This window comes from Syngnathus floridae, chromosome 21 (genome assembly GCF_059516105.1).
Source record: "Syngnathus floridae isolate MCC-2025c chromosome 21, RoL_Sflo_1.0, whole genome shotgun sequence".
In the NCBI taxonomy this organism is placed as follows: domain Eukaryota; kingdom Metazoa; phylum Chordata; class Actinopteri; order Syngnathiformes; family Syngnathidae; genus Syngnathus; species Syngnathus floridae.
The window spans coordinates 2,487,196-2,502,112 of record NC_142433.1 but is presented as its reverse complement, the minus strand read 5'-3'; the positions used below and the strand labels follow the sequence as shown (position 1 = coordinate 2,502,112).

Here is a 14,917-nt window from a genome sequence, read left to right as displayed (position 1 = left end):
TTTAGAACTTGGAGCACTATCACTACTTTCATCTATACGAGTTGAATACTGAGGTCACCTCACAAAGTTCTAGTTAAAATACAAAATCAAAGGTACAGTTAATACGGAGGGATAAAACCGAATAAAAGTAATAAGATTTGACCAAAAGGCCTCAATAATTCAAGTCCAGCTTGCAGTCAATGTGTTAAAATGACAATGGCAATTGTTTGCTGCTTTATCTATTATGTTTGGGAAAATGACTGCTAAAAGAAAGAAAAAAAAAAGGAGCAGCTTTTGTATATAAAACTTGATGTCATGCCCACATCATGTAGGGTGTGGACACTCACTAAATGACTTATCCTCTGTCACACTCAAACCTGATGATGCAAATCTAAGCACCATCAAAGTGTACCTGGGTGTGGATATTATTTTTCTGAACAAGCTGTACCTGACTAATGTTGTGGTTAATAGCACAATGACATTTTGAAATAGAACTAGATCATGTTTAGAGATACAAACAAAAAAAATCTCAGCTCTTTAAAGACATCTAAAAACTCCAGAAACGCACAATGAAAAGTGTCTAAATAAACAAAAGCACACAATTTAACACAGTCGACTCCACCCAAATATACAAAGACTTTTTTTTACGATTATGTAATGCCTTGAGCTACAACAGTTGTTCCTGAATGGGAAAATCTGGCTTTCATAAGCCTACATGACTTACTTGGAAATCACAACAGTTGTTAATCACAGTATATGCTCACCTCCTTTGAGGTGTTTTGCAAGCTGACCCTACCAGTCCAACTGGCTGCCTTCCGCTCTCGTTCCCATGGCTCGCACACCTCGGCTCGCACACCTCGGCTCAACCTGTTGTTCACTTCTGCCGCAATGGCAATAAGAGATTTTCAGGTGTATCGTTTTGACAGTAACAAACTTGGCAAATGGGCACTATGATTAAGATTTATTTATATGTTCAGTGGCAGACAAAGAGCCCAGACAGATGTCCCATTTATTGAGGTGAACATTCATTGGAGAATTCTACAGAAAATGGCCTTATGATAAACTAATTTAAGTTTATTTATAAGGCCCTAAATCACAAAAGGGGCTCAAAGTAGTATGAAAGATGAAAGAGAAGCGACAGGCCACAAAATTCAGATGTAGAATCATAAGAATAATTAATAATAATTTATGATAAGTGGTCATACAACCGGCTGACGGCCAGTCCCGAGTGCCCCACCTCTTGCCCAAAGTCAGTGAGCTAACCCGCACAATAGAAAATGGAAGAATGGATTAGTGCAAATTTTGGTTTGTTCCAACAACACTCGTCACAGTGAGTCACTCGCATTATCTGTTTGCAGTAGACCTTAAGAAGTATACTTTAATTTAAAATCAATAAATAAATACTGATCCTTCCCAACGCCTGTCTAAATTGTGCACAGCCAACCATGTTGACACCACCCATCACGCACTAACCCTGCAGACACACATTGACTCATGGACGCTCTACGACAGACACACACACCCTCAAATTAGAAGCCAGTTCTTGGACATGTTGCTATTCTTAGAACATGAAGAGCCCCCCCCCACTCCATCCCTCCTATTATGTATCAACACATAACTTTACTTAAAAGATGCATCTTTTTTTTTTTGCAGTGCAGTATGTTTATTGCTGCATTATCCATCAGGCCAGTTCAGGTTGAAATTATTCTTTGACGATATGATAAAAAAGAATAATTGGAAACAGGAAATTTGCTTTCTGCTTTCAGTTGTGCAAATCCTGTGTAGCTTGTTTAAAAAAAACAACCTGCAACTTGTGCACATTTTACTTCAGACTTTTTTTTTTATGTGCCACCTCGGCCCTTAATGAGCATGTGAAATTAAACGTCAACGTCACCTTGACATTTAATTGTGTGAAACCACATTAAGTGACACTGTGGGTTTAAAAAAAAAAAGAGACAAAATAAAAAATATATAAATAAAAAAAGAAACGCCTTTCAACATGGGTTGGATCACCTGAGGACAAAGGATTCCTTTTTTTTTTTTTTTTTTTAATCCGTCACTGATATAGACGTACGTCTCCCGTGGAGTGAGTTTCCCAGCAACGACAAACCCCGCCCACACGAGACAGCAGTTTAACCTGTGTTGTGCTCCCGTGACCACTTTGGTGTTGTGTCAGCCAATCAGGAGTGACTACAGGTGTGAGAGTTTCGGACGGAAACCTGCTGGTTCAGTCGGCAGAAAGAGACACCTCATATGTGTTGTTTCCTACGAACATTTTGGAGCAATTATCAAGGAAGGGTCCAGACATTTGACTGAAATAACCGAGGTGGGGCACGACATTTTTGTCGGCCAGGTAAGAGAGGAGGCACGGCGGCCGACTCGAGCGTGACACCTCTCCAGTTTCAATTGGAGAATTCCTGTCACAGTTGTTTGAAGGCAGTGGCTTTCAAATAGATCACAATCAAGAGTTTCATCGTGATTTGGGTCATCACAAGCTCATCCAGCTCTTGCTTTTCCTCAGGTGAGTTTATTTTGCATTGAGTCCACATGCGAATCACGGTTTGTTCTTTACTCGCAACTCATTAAACCAGTTTTACCGAGAAGGCTTCAGAACATTCGGAGGTGGGAAATCCAGAAATTGTGACCTAACTAGTCAGTGTAATAGTAATTTTGTTATTTACAAGTTAAATCCAGTCAGATTTCTATATTTTAAACTGAAATGGATGAATTGAATGCTTTATTTGTCAAAATTTTAAATGGAAAAATACATAAACAAGGAATTTTTGGTGAATAATTGTTGTCTGACTAAAGAAAGTCTCCTCTGCACAGACCAAGATGACAGAGAAGGCAAAATGGTGGAGGGCCTTCCTGCCAAAGAAGAAGGCAGGCAGCAAGGAGGCAGGTTCCCCCAACTCGTACGGACCGGACTTTGACCCTTTTGCACAAGATAAGTCCAAGAACACCACTGAGCAGTCTCCGTCCCAACAAGAGTGCACCAACGGCTCCCGCATCTTCAGCGACGAGACCTACGACGACTCCCACATGGAGTCCCTGTTCAACGAGCAGACTTGCCGCAGAAATATGAACGTGTCCCGCTCGGGACGCTTTAAGGTGAAGAGCAGGGCGCGCATAGCCCTTCCCGAGACAGATAAAGGCACGCCGACCTAAGACGACATATGTGATAGCGATGGAAGGTAGAAAAGTGACTTCACAAAGATGAGAAGGCTTCCTTCCCTTGAGGTGTACAGGAGCTTCTGTAGGTTGGTTGCGATGGTGACGAGGAAGGTGACAAAAAGCAGAGAGGTCCGAAAGGTCACGGGAAAAAAAAAAAAAGGTTTGTTTTGATAGCCAGCCCATCAAGTGAGATTGTGTGGTGTCCTCTTTATGTGTAATTTTAACATGCCTGTGTAATAATGACATTTAATATATGCAAATGAAGGATGTGCCTTCTATGAAAATGCTTTTGTGAAATAATTGGAAGGTTTGTGAAACTGTAAGAGTAACTAAATTGAATTTAGGATTCATGTTTGTATGAAGGATCAGTCCAGGAAGTTTTAAGATTTTTGAGCAGAGCTGTGGCTAAACGACACAGATGTTTGTTTTTATGGTACGCTGTGTTTAGATCACCTGTGAATATTGAAATGAAGACAACTTATGAGCAATAAATTAAAGCGTTTCTACCATTCAACATGTTGCATCCTTTTATTTGATGTTACTGCTCATCCTGTTGAGATTTGCAGGGACCTGGAGACAGCAGGATTTGGGATGACGTCACGATGACGATGCGCTCCCTGCATGGAGGTCAGGTGAGTAAACCACAAAATTGTCAGTGACAGCTTTACAGCAATTCTATATGTCAGTGTAAATAAATTACCTCCAAATGATTCCACAACGTCAGCCAAACTGAGGTTTTAAGTTTTATTGTTTCCCTGTTCAAGGGAGGAGCGCGCTTGTGTCACAGCATTCTTGTGTCACTTCATCATTTTACCGACAGGGGGTGCTGCTGCACGTAAACTTCAGTTGCTTGACTTGCCAAGTCAATCAAATGGCACTGAGCCAAAATAAACGCAAATGCAAAATTGTATCTCACGGTAATTAACTGCTTGGTAATTTTTAAGTGCCAGTAAAGAACTGCATTGTGAATACCATGCTAAAAATACATTTTAAAAAATCCAGTTTTGTAGAACTTCTTGTCAAGTGTTGCATAGTAAAGTGACAACAGTGGAATATAAACACGATTAAAGTTTCCCTTAAAATGGAGCCAACAAAAAGAAAAATCCAACCATTGTTTTGCATTATGCAATTTGGATAATGTAAAATTGTTGTTACATAACGAGTCCCTGATTATTTTTTCCGTATCATTAAATACCCAACCACAAGAGATCATCAGGTGTTAATTTTTGCGATATTAAATCTAGTTGCGACTGGTAATATTTCCCCTCCTAGTGTTTCTTCCCAGTTATGTAGCGTCCTGCCCCTTTCTGCAATGTGTGATATTGCACCGCTAGACTTCTGCACACATTGTGGAAGAACTACGGCAGCAATCAATAGTCCACTGTTCAAGTGCACAAGGCTGCATCGTGGACATTTGGGAAAAAAAAGAAACTCAATCCCTTTCGTTTGAAAGTTTTTGCACGCCGTTTTGGTTAGTGACAAACAACCCACCAGTTGGGTTAAAAATAAAACCATGAGGTCAGTTTGCTGCGCGCCTTCACGCTGAGGACTTTCTCAACACTAGCAGGTTCCCTTCTGATTCTTAAGGTAGGACTAAGTTTATTTTTCTAACATGCTCTTTATGCTCATCAAAGTATTTAAAAGTGAAACACAACTTTAATATGCACTGGCAAATTGAACTAAACTGCACAATATATGTATATTATGGTGTATTATTTTGTATAAATATACTTAATTGCAATTATATAAATATTGAGGTGTCTACCACCTGTTTGACAGCATGGAAAGCCAGGAGTGTGAAAAGTCCTCAGTGGCAGTGTTATGGAGATAGCTGACACACGATAGAAATAGTAACGGAGGAACAGCCTGACAGTTGCATAGTGGACATAAGTTGTTGTTTATTAAATTACCAGAGATGTTCAAATTCCTTATTGATAAGTCAGGGCAGTCATTGTTAGCCAATCAGGGAATTAAAAAAAAACAACTATAAGGAGCATGGGAGTCTGTTACCTCTCACACAACACACGCCATTGTTCCTCTCCCGACCGCCACCATGGGGCATTGTGGGAAGACAGAGTGAAAAGTGCTAGGTGGGTGGGGGGGAATGTTTTGAACTTCTCCAGAGAGGATGGAGCGCTTTCTGTTTCCTGTTTTGCACTGCTGAAAGAGCTTCCTGTTCAGAGAATCAGGCGAGAGGTCAGCTAAAGTGTTTAGCGTGCACAGTAGCAGCTTCTGGTGGCATTTTTTTACAGCCGTCTCTTCTACAGGTGAAGCCTCTGTCATGCCGGTACCTCCGCCGCCGCTGCCTCCTTTGGCGCCACCTCCTCCGCCACCCCCCAGTGTTGCACCACCACTGGTAAGAAAATATCTCTTTTGGATTGTTGCTGTTAATCTTATTGTCTTAATTCGACACCTAGAGGTTGTTTACATTATTAATGGAGGCCCAGTGTTACGTTTCAGCAGGTGGACAGCGACCGTATGATAACTGAGTCATAGGTAATGTCTGTAGTCTTATTATAGGGTGAGGAACTATAGCTTAAAGGGGAAGTCAATACAAAAATAGACACTTTACTGGGAATTTATTTGAATATTTATTTGTGTCACAGTTTCCATTAGAGGCTCCTAAAGTCCAGTCTAGTGGAGGAGGTGGTAGGAGCGCCCTGTTAGCCGATATCCAGAAGGGAGCCAGACTGAAGAAAGTTACACACGTTAATGACCGCAGTGCCCCTGTTGTGGATAGTAAGAGACACAACATTCATGATTTATTCATTTTTGACACGTCATGCTTTTTATTAGTATCTTTAAATATGTATTGCATGTATGTTGCCGCTCCCAGAGCCAAAGGCTTCAGGTGGAGATGTATCCAGCAATGTTGGTGCTGCTCAGGGTCCATGTGGAGGTGCGCCATCCTTAGGTGGACTGTTTGCAGCAGGGTTTCCGACCCTAAGGCCTGTCGGGCAACGAGAGTCGGCAGGCAAGACGCCAGGTAGGTAGAATGAGCTTGTCGTCTTTATTAGATTTAATTTTTGTTTTGAATGTGTGTGTTGAAAAGACTTTTGTGTGTGTTTGAGTGTCCCGCTCGAGCTCATCGGCCTCCCTCAAGCCGCTGTGGAACACGCCCACTTTGGCGGACTTGATCGGCCCCCGTCCGCTCGCCTCTTCCTCCGCCCCGCCCTCACCAACTCATGCCAGCAAGCATCTCGCTCCTCTCCCGGTGGTTGCTCCTGCACCACCAACACCCCCTGCCCCACCCTCTGCTCCTCTTCCTCCTCCACCCCCGCCTCCGATCTTCCAGGACCGCCCTGCCAACAAGCCTCCACCTCTCCCCTCCTGCCCACCCCCTCCACCCCCATTTCAGAGTACAAAGCCTACCTGGCTTCCCATCCAGCACTACCAACACACCCCCAGCGCCAAACCTTTAACTCCTCCCCCTCCAACCTACAACCCCCCTTCTCTCCCTCGGGACCGCTCCTCTTGGTCCTTCTTCCCTCCACCGCCCCCTGTTGTCCACTCCGAAACGGCACGGTTTCCCATCCTGCGTGACCCAAGCCCTCTCGGACCGCCACCCCCACCGCCACCTCCCCCTCTCCCAAGTTTTTACACCCCAAGCTTCCCATCCAATCTCCCGCCGCCCCCGCCTAGAATTCCAGCGGTGCCCTCACCGGCGTTACGAATTCTACCCCCGTCATACCCCTGCAACGCTCCAACCAGACGACCGCCTGCTGTGCCGAGAAGTGCAGGTGGGTCAAGAACCGTGATGGAACAGAAGCTAGCAACATCGTATCCAATTTAAATGCATTTTTCATGTTAGAGCTCACGTTTCTGATGGCACACTCCTCCTTGTGAGCAGGTGTCAGTCGTCTGGCTCCTCCCCCAGCTCCTCCGACACGTTCTCCTGCCACTGAGCTGTCCAGCCGCATTCCTCCCCCTCCGCCGCCACCTGCCCCTCCCTTGCCCCCCTCCAGTTTCAGGAATGGACACCTGCACAGTCTGGGTGAGTGAACGACAAGATGGGGCCTCCTGTAAATCACAATGGCCTTAGACTCTTATGTGCTCCTGGTTATGAGATGATTAGTTTCAACAGGGGACTTTTTATATGCACTTTATGTAAAGCTCAATTTCTTCCCTTCATCCAGACGACTTTGAATCCAAATTCCAGTTCCACCCAATAGAAGATTTCCCTCCTCCAGATGAATTCAAACCTTTCCCTCGTATCTACCCGAGCAAAGAAAACAGAGGTACAGTTGCACAGAAAAGTCCCCAGTGGTGTTATTATTTTCCCATTTCCAGTATGTGATGTTTTTTTTGCACTCTCCATCTTTTCTTAACAGTAAACTCCGCCCCCCATGGGATCAGGTCACACCTCAGATGAGCTTCATCCCACACAATTCCTGGATACAAAGAGCCAGGGCCCTTATTGCATCGTGATTGTGAGTTAGCTGCGCCTCGAACTACAGTATGTGACCTCTGACCTTTTCTGGAGTGGAATGTTTTGAATGTGAGTGAGAGGAGGGCTCTCCCTACTCATCCTCAGTCTCAAGTGAATTTCTTCTGAGGCCTATTTTGGATGTGGTTTGTTTGAAACGGTTGAAACATTTCATTATCTGTACAGAAAATAAATAATTTCGATTATAATTTGATGTCCACATATTGATAATTTGGCCGTATCTTTAATTAGAAAGTATTACTCGACTTCTATTGTGATGTTAGACAACAGTGCCACCTGCTGGGCATTTCTGGCAAACGCGATGAAATAACTTAAAGTCACTTTTATTGATCACATTGATTCTAAGAGACAATATACAAGTGCAACATCTTATTTGCTTGATAGAAAAATAAAAACAGACAACATCTATTATGTTACTATTTTTTCCCTTGCTGAAATGTAGAATGAAGCAAGCCATGCTGCATGTATTTTTAAACTATTTGTACATCTATAACAAAGTTAGACAAGAATACAAAATCCCTGCAGCAAAACCACATTTTGTGGTTCATGTGGGTCAATCAGAGCAAAGTCAATGTCCTTAAACCTGAGACACTTTAGAGTTCATCGTGTTTATACTTGTAAGTAAACTCCTTGGAGGATATGAAGCCATCTTTATTTTCATCTTCTTCGGCAAAAATGTCTTCCATCATATTCTCATGCAAGGTGTCATTAGGAGGGTAGCCATTACGCTCAAACTCCTTCTTGAAGTATTGCTTTACCTGCCAAAACAAAACCAGGGCATAATAGAGTTACATAAAAGTGGCTTACAATAGTAAATAAACTTTTTAGGAATAAAATGGCTTCCTTGTATTGATTAGTGTGCAGTTGTTTCACCTCTGACTTGGAAAGCCTCCAGTCATCATTGAGGTCCATCTCCTGGAACGACTCATGTGACCTTGGGCCGTTTCTGATGTCAAGCAACTCGATGATGAAGGTTAAGGTGCTGTCAGGGGGGATTTTACCTAAGGATGGAAAAAGTCCAAAAGAATGAGATCTAATCAGCAAGCTTGACATCACTTCAGGATAGTTGGTGACAGTACCTTTCCCTTCTTTCCCAAAGGCCAAAGCTGGAGGGATGATCAACTTTCTTTTCTCCCCTGCACACATGTTCTGCAGGCCTTGATCCCAGCCCTTGATCGCTTCCCTGATGCCTAATATAAACCACATTGCGTCTTTGTCACCCTGAGTAGGATCACCCCGACTGGAGACACACAAAAAACTCGTCACTCATTTCCTGCAACAATTCAGTAGATGTCAATCCTTGTATTGCGACTACCAACCTGTCATGAAATATGGTACCATTCTCGAAGAAGCCTTTATGGTGCACCAATAACATATCTCCATACTTGGTTTTGCGATGACAGAGGAAAGGTTTGTGCAGGATTTCGATCGTGACCTCGGGCTCCGGCAGAGCTCCGCCGCTGACGGCGCTCAGCATGGAGGTGCAGAACCAGCTCAACACCGGTAGCAGCATGGCCGGTGTGGAAATACGTTAAAATTAAAATTCGGAACACGGGAGAAGACAGAATCCAATACTTCTACGTGGCAGTGATGTTCCGTGGTAAGCGCTGTTGCGGAAAGTGGGCGTCTGATTGGCTGCTTTCCCCACCTCTAGCCCCGCCCACACAACATTACGTCATTAACCCTTACTATGCTATTTACAGTACCGCTGGAAACATTGATTAGGGATTAATCATCCATTTATTAATGTCAGACAGGCTATTAATTGTTGAATATTTTAAAAAGATATGATGTTTGCATTTTGATTGAAAATTGACCTGGTTAATATGTAAAATGAACAGTAGAGTTAATATGTATGTGTCATGCTACTGTATTGCTTTTTTTTACGTTCTCATATATTAAGACATTTCTTTTAGAATGTAAACACTTTGCTACAATATTTACTGGTTAAACACATTTCCATGCAATAACACAGCATGTCACCGTATATAAATATATGATTTCTAATATATTGCACATGTTTAAAGCATTCTTCATATTGTGGTAGCAATACTATAGACCTTTTCAAAAGGTGTTTTCTCTCGTTATAAAAGATGCACCGCTTAGGTCCCTGAGGCCGACAAAAGAATCGACAGCCCATCCGAAAGCTGACATCCATCTGTTCTTCATCTCATGGCACAGAGCAGAGGGGAGTCCTCTTGGTGCTCTCTCAGTCCATCAAGTAATATCCAGGGGTCATGACTTCAAATGAATCCCCCTTGAATGAGGAGTTGCAAAGTTAGCACCTTGTGTTTCTGTTCAGGTAAAATACTTGCAGACGGTGGAGTCAATGACGCAGGACTCGGTGCATCTGAGCTGGCCGAAGGATCTGTGGAAGAGGATATTGAGCCATTGACAATGCTATGCTAATTTGCTATTCTGCGCTCCGATCAATAATCTTACCCAGGAAGGTAGGATTTGCACGTCTGATAGCCAAAATCTTTTCCATCACACTCCTCCATGCCTTCATGTCGATAACCATCCCCACAATAGGCCCATTTGCAGTCTGGAGGTAGAACATAAGACAGTAAAAATGGGCAGAAGAAAAAGAAGGTTAAGATTTTTTTTTTTGGTACTGGAAAGCAACTGTGACTCACTCAGACAAGAATCAGTAACAATTTGGTTCCCATCATCACATTCCTCTCCATCCTGGGGTTGCACCTTCCCATCCCCGCACACACCGACTTGATCTGGCACCTTCTCAGTGGACTGGAATTGCTGGAAAGGCTGGAAAAGAAACATAATAGTGATTATTTAGCGTAAATTCAGATTGCAAATGACTCACCTGTATTGGTTTCCATCCATCTTTATCTCGAAAGTAAAGAGCCTTCTGATCCTTCCGGAATGCGATCGCCTGATCTAGATGTAAGCGGCCCAGCTCTTCTTCGTTGCTCACCACAAATATCTAAACACAAAAATAAATAAAATAAACAAGGTTGATAGGCTACAAGCAAGCTGTTTTTCGCTAATGTGGTTTTACTGCAGGGACTTGATTGGGGGTCTCCTCAGGTTTGTAGCTTCCAGAAGGAGCGTTGTTGGCGACAAGAAACGTGTCACACTCACAGCGTCCAGGTGGACCTGGAAGACCCTTCTCACCTTTTTCCCCTGCGAGATAAAGACCTGCAAGATGCACAGTTGTGGATTAGCACACACGTTAGTGTGTTGCTACTTATTGCGTGACAGCTACCAGGGGCTGGTGGACCAGGTGGACCAGGAGGGCCATTTGGACCTGGGGGTCCAGGTTTGCCCATAAGTCCTGAAGCTCCTGTTTGTCCATTTTCTCCCTAAAGGAAGCAAATGTTGGAGAAAGTATGTGTGGAAATAATGAAATCATACAAGTTGATAACTTCACCTGTTTGCCTCTCTTCCCAGGTCGGCCAGTGGGACCTCTTTTGCCTGGGACGCCTGGCTCTCCCTTTGGTCCTTGTTCACCCTGTGACAAGAGCAAGGTACAGGTGAATATTGAATTGAGTCAGCTGCTTTATTTGTTTTTATTTCTTACCTTCTGACCTAGCATCCCTGGCAAACCAGTCGTGCCCTAAACAACGTGTGACATGAATCATTTTCTCATCAATTGATAAATCATCTATGCAAGGGAATTTTTTTTTACCTTATCGCCTTTTGATCCCGGTATTCCCGGGCTTCCAATTTCCCCCTTTTCACAACATTAAAAATTGGTAAAGTTTTGAATATGATAAAAAAATATAATAAAAATAGAAAAAAAATCTTCTATGAATAGTTAATACAAATATTTACCTTCTCTCCCCTGTAACCAGGCATACCCTAGAAGAAATGAGAAATGATAACAATGAAAAATGAAATCCAAAAAGACCACCACGGTGCTCACCTTCATTCCTGGGGGTCCCCTCAATCCTGGTAGTCCCATGAGACCTGGGTCTCCCTTCTCACCCTGAAAACAAACCAACAAGCTTTATTTTACACAAGCTGTTATTTTTCAACATGATAAATCACAGTTGATACTTACCATGGGTCCCTGCGGACCAGGCCATCCTGGAAGTCCTTGTTTCCCTGGAAGACCTGGCGCTCCAGTACGGCCCTTTGAAACAAAAAATGGCAGATTGTGTTCATAAATACCTGAAAATAACAGTTTGACCTTCTTAATCAGATACACCAGCTGACTGCGCAGGCTTTAACGGCACCCCTGAGGTTTGTGGTGGACATTTTGTTGCCTCATACATTACAAAGCATCCATGTGATGCCCGCTTTGGGGGGTCCCAAGGCTGCTGCCTCGCCACGCGAGGCGAGCAGTGTGCGCTCATTTGGATGCTTGTCATTAAATGAACAACAGTCTATTGGGACACAGCGAACCTGCTGCTCCTCCTGCTCCTGCTGCTGCTGCTGTGTGAGGTGATTTATCATTGGCTGAGAGTAAAAAGCACTTAGGGAGATTAAGGAGTGGAAGTGGATTGCTCAGCAGGACTGGAGTCCAGTACCAAGACTGTTAGATAATAAACTGGAAAGCATAGAAAGAAGTGAAAGAGAAATTTATAGTTCAGGAGGGTGAGAGAATGAGCTGGTGGACTTTTTGTGAGGACAACCAAACTCAGGATCATGAAAAGATGAGCTGATGACATATGGAAAATTAGTGGCTCACCTTTGACCCTGGACGTCCAAGTTCTCCCTGACAATGACAAACGAGGAATGAGATTTTTTTTTTTTTATTATATTTTTTATATATGCATGAGGAAAGTTTTTGAATGCACCTTTTCCCCTTTTGGTCCTCTTATTCCAGGTAGTCCATTGTCGCCCTGAAAGATGACATGGCATTTATGTGCCTGGATTGACATCTGTCCATTTAATTCTGCCTTCCCACCTCAGGGCCACGAGGTCCCGCTGGGCCCGGAGGTCCAGCTGGGCAACCCGGATGTTCATTTTCCTGCTCCTCTCCTCGAAACACCGCCGGCGCCGACGTGCTCCCGTCGACCTTCAAACGAGATGAAATAATTCCGTGCAGATGTGTCGAAGTGTGACACTTACAGGTTTGCCGTGCTTCCAGAGCTGAGGCGGCGGTGGCGGGAAGAGCGGAGGAGGAGGCGGTGACGTCAGGCAGCAGGGCTCAAACTTCATCGGCTTAGCCAGCAACCTCACCACTTGGAGGAAATATCAAGGTAATGTCACACACTCCAATTTATGTCATCCACACACACACACGTTAGAACGTTTTACCTGAGTGGGATGTCAAGAATCTATCCATGAAGGAGTGATGGGACATAGCCCACGTAGGACTCACGAGAATGTGGAAAGACACAGCAAATGTTACCAAGTCCATTCTTAGAGTGGATTTTATCCTAAAATATAAATGACACATTTAGAAGCCATGATAACATCCTTTGGATCAAATTGCTATAAATGTCAATCATTTATATTTTAAAGTTGGGCAAAAAATAAACATACTATGCACATTAGAAAAACTAACTATTTATTGCATAATTTGCACGTGCAGTCTAATGCACACAGTAATTTCTGCTAGCTTCATTCAAAAATGTCAAAACATCTTTTTAGTATTCTCAAACTGTTGTGCATGAACACGTGTACCAAGACATGTGACATAAGCGTAAACGTGTTGCAGCTCTGCAGCAGATGCAAGCATGCAACCTGCACCAGAAATAAACTTGGATGCATTTACTAACCCCTAAGCACCCAAAATATCAATGCAGATTCACATTTATAATGGTGCAAAATGACAATGCAAGAGGCTGTCCCAAGTTGAGGGATAAAGATGCTGCTATCTTTCATTTATAATTTTAAAACAGCGCAATGTCATCATCTTGCTTACCGTCCACTGCAAACGGGAGACGCACCGCTTGCAGTTCCACCAAATAGATCGAGATTGTCAAATCAAGTAATCTTGATATAAGCTTCTTTCTTGCCGTCGTTGCAAAAAATACAATTATTTCCAATAGAGGTCACTGCTGAGTGGAGCTTGGCAGAACGCAATCCTCGTGGCTCTGCAAACCCGACCGAAGTGCCACCACATTAGGGATGCGACTGTCAGTGATGTCAATTTGCTATGCGGCTGGTGGCTTAAACTGGGAAGTGGCACCACCTAGTGGAATGTTTAGACAGCGCAAGCCATAGCAATGAAACGACTGCACAGTATAATTCAAAGATTTTAATAGATATCATAATGTAGGTGCATCTCAATAAATTAAAATATGGTAGAAAATTTCAATTGAAGTATTTAGAGACATGAATTCATATAGAGATAATAAAATACACACATGAACATATGCATAACACACAATAAGATGCAATTTAATCATATCATGAGGAATTCTTGTGTATCTATTTCGGTGAGGTGGCTTCCTTTAAATAGGCAATAATATCCTGCCTTTCCTTTTTCTTTCTGAGACCACCGAAGATCATCTTGGTGCCGGGAATGTATTTTTTGGGGTTTTCAAGGTAGATCATCAGAGTCTCTTCACTCCATATGATACCTAGGGCAACAAACACAAGCATTAGTTTACTTTTCTTTGCCTGTCCAGACCTGCAACTCTGAAGACAGTCACATTTGGGGAAAAACAAAACCAAAAGAAACAAATCACTGCTCCCTTTACACAGTAGCTTTAAAAACAAAACTGTATATCTTCAAATAACAACCTAATAATAATAATGATGATAATAATAATAATAATAGGATCAATTCAGCGTCACATACCTTTCTCAATATTTGCCTGAGTATAAGAAAAGCCAGGCGCCTGTCCCGTCTTCCTGCCAATGAGACCCCACAGGTTTGGCCCCACTTTATGTTTTCCACCTTCCTCCACAGAGTGACACTGGGAACATTTCAATTTAAACACCTTCTTCCCTTTCTCCACGTCTCCCATGGCCACACTAGAATGAGAGCGAATTAAATCAAGAACCATTTTTTACTTGATAGTACACAAGATAGCAAACAACTGGGTAACAGGAAAAAAAAACTTAATAATTGCCATTACATGTATAAAAATAGGAACCAATATCTATATATTGTGTATGTTTGTGTAAGAGCCACACAAAAGTTAAATAGAGATAATTGTTTGATTCAGTAAAGAGTAAAAATCCTTACCTTTCTGTTTGTCAAGGTGTGTAGTCTCAAATTCTTAAACTTCTTGACAGATGAGGCACCACCCTTCTTATGTGACAAGTTTTTTTTTCCCTCTGGGCTGATCTTATCCAACCCCCAAAAAGCAGAATCTCATATTTCAGGAAGGTGTGTCTGTCAAGCGTTTACTTTAAATTAATAATAAAATAATAATAATAATAATAATAAATATG

The 14,917-nt window shown here is 42.7% G+C and overlaps 5 protein-coding genes across 7 annotated transcripts; 2 read left to right on the top strand and 3 right to left on the bottom strand.

Annotated features, from left to right (window-relative positions):
* The first annotated feature begins 2,147 nt into the window (after positions 1-2,147).
* Positions 2,148-3,667, top strand: LOC148379834 (uncharacterized). Of its 2 annotated transcripts, none has more exons than XM_088364532.1 (2): positions 2,148-2,500; positions 2,809-3,667. In XM_088364532.1, the coding sequence occupies exon 2, from the start codon at positions 2,815-2,817 to the stop codon at positions 3,145-3,147; it is 333 nt and encodes a 110-aa protein (XP_088220658.1). In that variant the 5' UTR covers positions 2,148-2,500; positions 2,809-2,814; the 3' UTR covers positions 3,148-3,667. The 2 variants fall into 2 exon arrangements, with proteins under 2 accessions (XP_088220658.1, XP_088220659.1); XM_088364533.1 differs by having other exon boundaries at positions 2,495-2,601.
* A 793-nt stretch (positions 3,668-4,460) lies between these two features.
* Positions 4,461-8,006, top strand: wipf3 (WAS/WASL interacting protein family member 3). The gene is made up of 8 exons (XM_088364524.1): positions 4,461-4,740; positions 5,421-5,509; positions 5,760-5,892; positions 5,990-6,139; positions 6,225-6,893; positions 7,004-7,147; positions 7,290-7,391; positions 7,485-8,006. Exons 2-8 carry the CDS (start codon positions 5,435-5,437, stop codon positions 7,523-7,525), a joined length of 1,314 nt encoding a protein of 437 aa, XP_088220650.1. The 5' UTR covers positions 4,461-4,740; positions 5,421-5,434; the 3' UTR covers positions 7,526-8,006.
* On the bottom strand, positions 7,908-9,253 carry LOC148379832 (peptidyl-prolyl cis-trans isomerase FKBP14-like). Its single transcript, XM_088364525.1, has 4 exons — positions 8,920-9,253; positions 8,680-8,840; positions 8,474-8,601; positions 7,908-8,358 (listed from the first exon to the last, which is right to left on the bottom strand). The coding sequence occupies exons 1-4, from the start codon at positions 9,111-9,113 to the stop codon at positions 8,194-8,196; spliced, it is 648 nt and encodes a 215-aa protein (XP_088220651.1). The 5' UTR covers positions 9,114-9,253; the 3' UTR covers positions 7,908-8,193.
* A 68-nt stretch (positions 9,254-9,321) lies between these two features.
* On the bottom strand, positions 9,322-13,623 carry LOC148379831 (uncharacterized). Of its 2 annotated transcripts, XM_088364522.1 has the most exons (18): positions 13,437-13,623; positions 12,827-12,948; positions 12,638-12,750; positions 12,474-12,584; positions 12,364-12,408; positions 12,255-12,281; positions 11,625-11,696; positions 11,487-11,549; positions 11,396-11,422; positions 11,250-11,294; positions 11,142-11,177; positions 10,992-11,072; positions 10,827-10,923; positions 10,620-10,759; positions 10,425-10,544; positions 10,237-10,366; positions 10,043-10,145; positions 9,322-9,968 (listed from the first exon to the last, which is right to left on the bottom strand). In XM_088364522.1, the coding sequence occupies exons 2-18, from the start codon at positions 12,927-12,929 to the stop codon at positions 9,899-9,901; spliced, it is 1,383 nt and encodes a 460-aa protein (XP_088220648.1). In that variant the 5' UTR covers positions 12,930-12,948; positions 13,437-13,623; the 3' UTR covers positions 9,322-9,898. The 2 variants fall into 2 exon arrangements, with proteins under 2 accessions (XP_088220648.1, XP_088220647.1); XM_088364521.1 differs by having other exon boundaries at positions 12,827-13,623.
* Positions 13,624-13,757: 134 nt separating this feature from the next.
* LOC148379830 (cytochrome c iso-1/iso-2-like) lies at positions 13,758-14,858 on the bottom strand. The gene is made up of 3 exons (XM_088364534.1): positions 14,709-14,858; positions 14,319-14,494; positions 13,758-14,097 (listed from the first exon to the last, which is right to left on the bottom strand). The coding sequence occupies exons 2-3, from the start codon at positions 14,485-14,487 to the stop codon at positions 13,946-13,948; spliced, it is 321 nt and encodes a 106-aa protein (XP_088220660.1). The 5' UTR covers positions 14,488-14,494; positions 14,709-14,858; the 3' UTR covers positions 13,758-13,945.
* Positions 14,859-14,917: the final 59 nt, after the last annotated feature.

What these genes read in the sequence shown, in the direction of transcription:
- LOC148379834 (XM_088364532.1), top strand. Translation starts at nt 2,815, where the DNA reads ATGACAGAGAAGGCAAAATGGTGGAGGGCCTTCCTGCCAAAGAAGAAG.
- wipf3 (XM_088364524.1), top strand. Translation starts at nt 5,435, where the DNA reads ATGCCGGTACCTCCGCCGCCGCTGCCTCCTTTGGCGCCACCTCCTCCG. An exon ending in GTCGGCAGGCAAGACGCCAG is followed by an intron (nt 6,140 to 6,224) that starts GTAGGTAGAATG and finishes TGTGTGTTTGAG; the next exon opens with TGTCCCGCTCGAGCTCATCG. An exon ending in CCCGAGCAAAGAAAACAGAG is followed by an intron (nt 7,392 to 7,484) that starts GTACAGTTGCAC and finishes TTTTCTTAACAG; the next exon opens with TAAACTCCGCCCCCCATGGG.
- LOC148379832 (XM_088364525.1), bottom strand. Translation starts at nt 9,113, where the DNA reads ATGCTGCTACCGGTGTTGAGCTGGTTCTGCACCTCCATGCTGAGCGCC. An exon ending in CTTTGGGAAAGAAGGGAAAG is followed by an intron (nt 8,602 to 8,679) that starts GTACTGTCACCA and finishes TTCCATCCTTAG; the next exon opens with GTAAAATCCCCCCTGACAGC. An exon ending in GGAGGCTTTCCAAGTCAGAG is followed by an intron (nt 8,359 to 8,473) that starts GTGAAACAACTG and finishes TTGTTTTGGCAG; the next exon opens with GTAAAGCAATACTTCAAGAA.
- LOC148379831 (XM_088364521.1), bottom strand. Translation starts at nt 12,968, where the DNA reads ATGTGTCATTTATATTTTAGGATAAAATCCACTCTAAGAATGGACTTG. An exon ending in TTGGACGTCCAGGGTCAAAG is followed by an intron (nt 11,697 to 12,254) that starts GTGAGCCACTAA and finishes TTTGTTTCAAAG; the next exon opens with GGCCGTACTGGAGCGCCAGG. An exon ending in CTGGTCCGCAGGGACCCATG is followed by an intron (nt 11,550 to 11,624) that starts GTAAGTATCAAC and finishes GTTTGTTTTCAG; the next exon opens with GGTGAGAAGGGAGACCCAGG.
- LOC148379830 (XM_088364534.1), bottom strand. Translation starts at nt 14,487, where the DNA reads ATGGGAGACGTGGAGAAAGGGAAGAAGGTGTTTAAATTGAAATGTTCC. An exon ending in TCAGGCAAATATTGAGAAAG is followed by an intron (nt 14,098 to 14,318) that starts GTATGTGACGCT and finishes TTGTTGCCCTAG; the next exon opens with GTATCATATGGAGTGAAGAG.